We start from the raw sequence: 5,685 nt of genomic DNA, 5'->3' as shown, positions 1-5,685 counted from the left end.
CTTTGAATCAAACTATTCTTGAGTGTTCTCACAGGAAAACTTCAGACAATACTAGCTATATTTGAAAGTATTCATATATTATGATGTGTTCATTTGTGCTAGTTCCAGTGGAATAACTGTGTGTGTTTTGTTATCTTTACTGGCTCTAAGACATTAGGGATTTTTTTTTTCAGCTTAAAAAATGCCTGGGGTAAAATGTGATTTCATGTGGAAATGAAGTGGCATAATGCCAAGGACAGGACAAACTCCAGCAGGGCCTTCTTTTGTGACTCTGAACTCACTGTTTGTCCTGTCAATATAAGTGAAGGTAATCAGATAGCAAAACTTTGGGGCCCTTAGTCAAAACTTTCAGAAGTCTCTATTAATTACCAAAGAAAGAAAATATTTTTGTTACTCTTCATCGAGTAGAAACTTCTAGGTTGAAATAATTCAGTCTTGCCTTAATTAGAATTTAATAAATTAGGAGGATTTGCTTGTGTACCTAATACAACGAGACAAGAAGAACAGAAATAAACATGTTTCATTTGTGCCAAAACATCAGGGAAAACTTGGCAGAAGGCTAACTGTTCAAAAAGCTGTGCTCCTGTTTCCCCATAGAAAACAGTTGTCTAGCAGACAGTCTATTTTCCAGTTCCACCTCCTTCACATCTAGTTGTGGTCACCTGACCAGCTCTCACTAATAGAATGGAAAGTGGGAAGAATACTATGTGGCACTTTCAAGCCAAAAGTGTTAATATGCACTTTTCCTTGCTTTATTTTCCTCCCACAGCTGGATGCAGAGGACGGGAAGAGTCCTCATGGATATTAGCATCATAGGGCAAAAGGGAGCCTGGGTGATTGACTCTGCAAGGAAGAGAGCAGCTGTGCTGCTGAGACCCACTAACTGGTACAGGGATAAGAACTGGGCATCTGGTGTTGCTGCCCTCCATGATAGCCTGGGAACACAGCTTGCTAGGTCCAGCAAATGGGCTGAGGAGGATGCGCATGCTCTCAAAACCCTATTGCCACATCCCATTTTAAATGATTTTTTAAAACAAAGTTTAATAGTCTATGTTAATCTCTTAAGTCTGTTGGCTTTAGTGAAAGATTTTTATTTCATCAGATAATAAAATGGCTGACAGAATTCTAAAAATATTTTTATTTAAAGTGTTTTACCTTAATTTTACCTTATAGGAATGCTTGATTATGTGCATTAATGACAAATGCCTTCTGCTAACCTCACTGGTATAATACAAAATTTGTTATCAAGTATGTAAGCAGTATATATGAATTTAATATATAGTACTGTGAGCCCCAAACTGTCAAACAGCTCTGTCTAGCACTTTCTAATGCTACTTTCTGTTGGGTTTATGTTTTTTTCAGCAAAGAGTTTTACTAGGATTAAACATTGTTTCACCACTAGATGTTACACTTACTAAAAGTCAGTTAACATATAAGAATTCATTTTCAAGTACAGGCATGATGAATTTCCCTCCAAGCAAAAGTTTTTTAAGAGAAATATTTTAAACTTTTTCTCCAAAGAGAGGAGAAAAACAGACTCTTCATACTTAATTTGATTTTTTTAAATGTGTCTCTTATTAGTTGAAGAAAATATTAGTATTTTATTTTACATACATGCTATTATGATACTAAGAATTAGACAAGTAATTCAGACATTTAATACGGATATTAAAAACTCAAATTTTATTCTTTATTCAGATACAATAACTTAAAGCTTAAATGTTTCCTTTCAGAGCAAAGATGTACTTTTGTCTCACTGACCTGTGTAAAATTTGTCACCTGAGATACTACTGGGATGAAAGGAGTGGGAAGAGGGTGAGGGATGGAAACAGTTGCAATGGGACAGTCCATCTGTTGAGACCTGGAGAGAGAGGGCAGCACTGAGCAGGGAGATGGTCCTAAGGGGCTCCCAGGGTAAGTGATGGGTCAGCCAGGCTGAACCTGGACCTCCTGATCCTCTAGGAGGTATCCCTCACCTCAGGCCCCCTCACTCAGCCTGCATCTGACTTCCTTTATATTCCCTTTCTCATGGGGATGTTCCCATGCCTGACTTCCTTGAGGGTAGACTCTGATCATTAAGACAAAGACATACTTACTACTTCAAATCCACACCTGGCAGGTAAAAATCAGACAAAAACCCTGGGGAGTCTCAGAACTTTACCTCAGATCCTTACTAATCACACATAGTGACTAGACATTTTTCTGGTCACAATTCCATATAGTATTAACTATTTTAAATGTAAAAATGTGTGAAGAGAGTTTCTTCAGCTGTTTCCAAAGAGACTCGTTTATTTCCTTGGTCTCCAGAGCACCTGTAAAAGCTCAAGCTTGAATCAGTGGAGCTGGTTAGTGTCTGCTTCCTGACCACAGTCCACACCTGAAGTTTAACTAAGTCACCCCCCACGCCAAGGCCAAGCCCCAAGGTAATGATTTATCAGCACAGGTCAGTCAACCCAAGCCAAAGGAGAAAAAAAAAGTCCATGCTCACTGGAAACATTATCTGCATATATATATATTTCTGACATCAGACAAAAGCCACTAGCGAATTTAAAACAGCTCTGATGGCTAAATTTGGAGTCACTCTGCCTTTATTTTAAATTATTCAGTGTGCTCCATAGCCTCAGCCTTTTCTACATTCTGCTACAGCCTGTTATTTGGCAGGCAGAATCAGTGAATCCCCCACAAGCCCTGAACCACTTTATCCTCATGACCAGTCTCTAAGAGTCTATTGCTGCATTCTTCCCAGCGAGTAACTCCCCCATTCTCTACCAACACAAACTTCCACTCCACCACTGTATGTGCTGGCAGGAAAACAGAATGAGACCAAAACCCATCTTGGTGATAGTGGAGAGGGATGTAAGTATTCCATCTCCCAAGATTCTCGTGGTCTCCAGTTATTGCGATGAATTGGCTATCGGTGCCCGTGATGTAATGCACCTGAAACCTGATGTTAACTTGCCGAGACTCTGAAGCCATTGTTTCGACCTTTTTTGTTTTCCCATTCACTTCCCAACCTCTTTCCTCCACACGAGTGCTTCTGCCATTGTCCATTGAGGCCTCAAGACTGCCACCCAAACCCACATCTCCCCAAGATGAGTGCCTAGACACCATTTCCCAGTCCTCATGGTCAGTGAGGTCCTGACTGTTCAACTGTGTAAGACTCACTTCTGTAGCTCTGTCCATGAGCAGGTTGCTAGAAGGCAACTTCTCTGCAGATGATGTAGCTGCTTTAGTGGGTGTGCCATGTTCTTTTTGGAATTTCTGTTCTCCTCTGTGAGATTCAAGGCTTTTATTTCTTGAAACTTGAGAGTAACCCCTGGAGTTAGCAATCTCAGAGGTAGCTAGACACTGTGTGTCTGGGATCTGTCTAGCAGCAGCATGCTGTCTTGCACTGTCCCAGTATTCTCCGGAAGGATTCTGTGGTCTCTGTGATGCTTCCTGTAGGTTACCAAGACCTTTGGTCTCAGAAATCAAATGTCCATTGCTTTCTTGAAGATGCTCTAAGGAACAAAAGGAAAAATGTACCATGTTAGGCAGTTCACAAAAGAAAGACTGAGAATAGAGACTGTTATTGAAGGCTTTACTATAACTCTGCAGTTCACCAAGTCTCTTAAAATCTAGTACATATTTATCTGTTGTGTTCCCAGAATTGTGTTCTAAGAATATACACATGTCTATCTGACAATAAAAGGCACATCCAGGAGCATCAGTGAGAGAGCAAAAGACTGTAAATGAGGTGGCAAGTTGGAAAGGCAGAAGTGTAAACCTGTCCTCAGCCTGGCACAGTCCTGTCAGGGCTGGCATGCAACCAAGTCAAGTTGTTTGGCTCCTATCATCAAAAATGCTGTCCAAGGGCTGGAGCTATAGCGCAGCGGTAGAGTATATGCTTCGTACGTGCAAGGGCAGGCACACGGACACACACACACACACACACAGCAAGGATCTGCCCTCATGTGGTGGGCAGATCAGGAGTCATTACTAAGGGAACAGCAAGGACAGTTCATGATTGGTCAAAGTAAGGGATGAGGTGAACTGTCAGTGGGGGTGAGCTAGTTTCTCCTTGCCAGTGCCACAAGTATTTCTTTAGTGGGAAAAAAAATCTTTTTGCAGCCCCTTCCACTGTACATACTTTTAAAAAAGGGGGGAGGTTCTTAAAACTACACAAATCCAGTCTCCTAAGAATTTCCATCTTGGCTATCTTGTTGGTAATCCAAATAGTTCCTTACAAGACCGAAATCTTCAAAATCACACAATCTGCCCAAGTGGTGTATTTGAGGGGAAAGGGAAGGGCAGTCTGATTTCATTTTACCTCTTTTTACCCCCCAGTGGAGGAGTTGGAAATGAGATGTCAACAAATATTACTCTGAATTTGCAATTTTTCTACCTAAAACATGAGGCTGACCTTTAGGGGAAAAAAGGTAATCCCAAACTGATGGCAGGAAAGGCACGGCAGAATTTTTTGTAGCTACAAATGAACACACCACTAAAAATAAAGTTCGCAGATGTCATTTTCACCATTAGGCTGCTGTCCATGACAGGCTGTTTGCCAGGGAGGGCACTGGAAGGTGGGTTTTGTGCCAGCGCTCGCTCTTTGACTATCTTCTCTAAAACACATAGGTTTGAACCTAGATGTCGATTCTACTCATCAGAGTTGGGTCCCCTGTTAAGAGTGCCTTCCCAAGGAAGATTAGATCACCCTCCGCTGTTCTAGAGGGCCGTGTGTGAGGGTTGGTAATTCAGAAATGGGCTCAGGGCTTCAGCTGCAGCGTTCCTGGCTGGAATCCAAGCTGAACTTTGCCTTCCTGTAGAAGCGTCCAGATAGCAGGAGGGGCTCACGGCGCATCTCTAGTGTGGGGTGAGAGGGCGTGGGGCTATGGGATTGGACTCAGAAAAAGTCCCTGCTCGGCCAGAAATTGAATAGGGTTGTGGGATGCCCCCCAAACCTAAGACTGCCTTTCCGAAAAGCTGGGAAACGGCAACGCAACAGCAGCCACCCGCACCGCACCAAGCGCGGTCAAGCTGAGGGGCCAGCCCCCGCGGAGCGGCCACGACCCGGGCTCTTGGGCGGGCGCCGAGAGCAGAGACTAGGCGGGGCGCGGCCCTGGGAGGGTCGGGTAGGGTATCTCCAAGACTTCCATGGAGGGTGAGAAACGTGTTTCGGCCTTGGAGAAAGGCGACGTGGAAAGGGTCCAGGCCCTTGCAGGGAAAGCTCCTCCGCCGAGATCGGCCGCTAGTAAAGCTTCAGGTGGGTTTCTTCCCTCCCTTGATGAACTTCACAACACCTGGCAGACAAGCCCTGGAGACGCGCAGAGGAAAAAAATAATACCTGGTTTGATGACCACCTCCTGCTTGTAAGGTCCGGGGCTCAATCCACCGCTGCCAGCACCCTGATCGCTTCCAGGAGCCGCAATATCAGCGTCCTTATGCTGCTCGGTGCCCTCGTCCTTCCCGTTGTCCCCGGGGTCGCCCCGCAGCAGCCAAACGAAAAGCGCTCCTGCCAGACCCCCTCCGACCAGCAGGGCTGACCAGACGGAGCCCATGACTGAGAGGCTGCGGCCCCGGGAGACGACGAGAACCTGGACGAGGGCTCGGATCTCGCAGGCAGAGCCACACCCACTCCGCCCGCCCCAGCCTTTTACGGTTTCAGCGGCTGGCGCTCCAGAGCCGAGCCCAGCCCTCCGCGAC

General features: G+C 44.9%; 1 protein-coding gene across 1 annotated transcript; it reads right to left on the bottom strand.

Moving 5' to 3' along the window:
* Positions 1-1,668: 1,668 nt before the first annotated feature.
* Positions 1,669-5,685, bottom strand: Stbd1 (starch binding domain 1). Its single transcript, XM_005337261.5, has 2 exons — positions 5,327-5,685; positions 1,669-3,500 (listed from the first exon to the last, which is right to left on the bottom strand). Exons 1-2 carry the CDS (start codon positions 5,538-5,540, stop codon positions 2,668-2,670), a joined length of 1,047 nt encoding a protein of 348 aa, XP_005337318.1. The 5' UTR covers positions 5,541-5,685; the 3' UTR covers positions 1,669-2,667.

Source organism: Ictidomys tridecemlineatus, chromosome 9 (genome assembly GCF_052094955.1).
Source record: "Ictidomys tridecemlineatus isolate mIctTri1 chromosome 9, mIctTri1.hap1, whole genome shotgun sequence".
NCBI classification, from domain to species: domain Eukaryota; kingdom Metazoa; phylum Chordata; class Mammalia; order Rodentia; family Sciuridae; genus Ictidomys; species Ictidomys tridecemlineatus.
The sequence above is the reverse complement of the archived record's forward strand: the minus strand, read 5'-3'. Positions and strand labels throughout refer to the sequence as shown.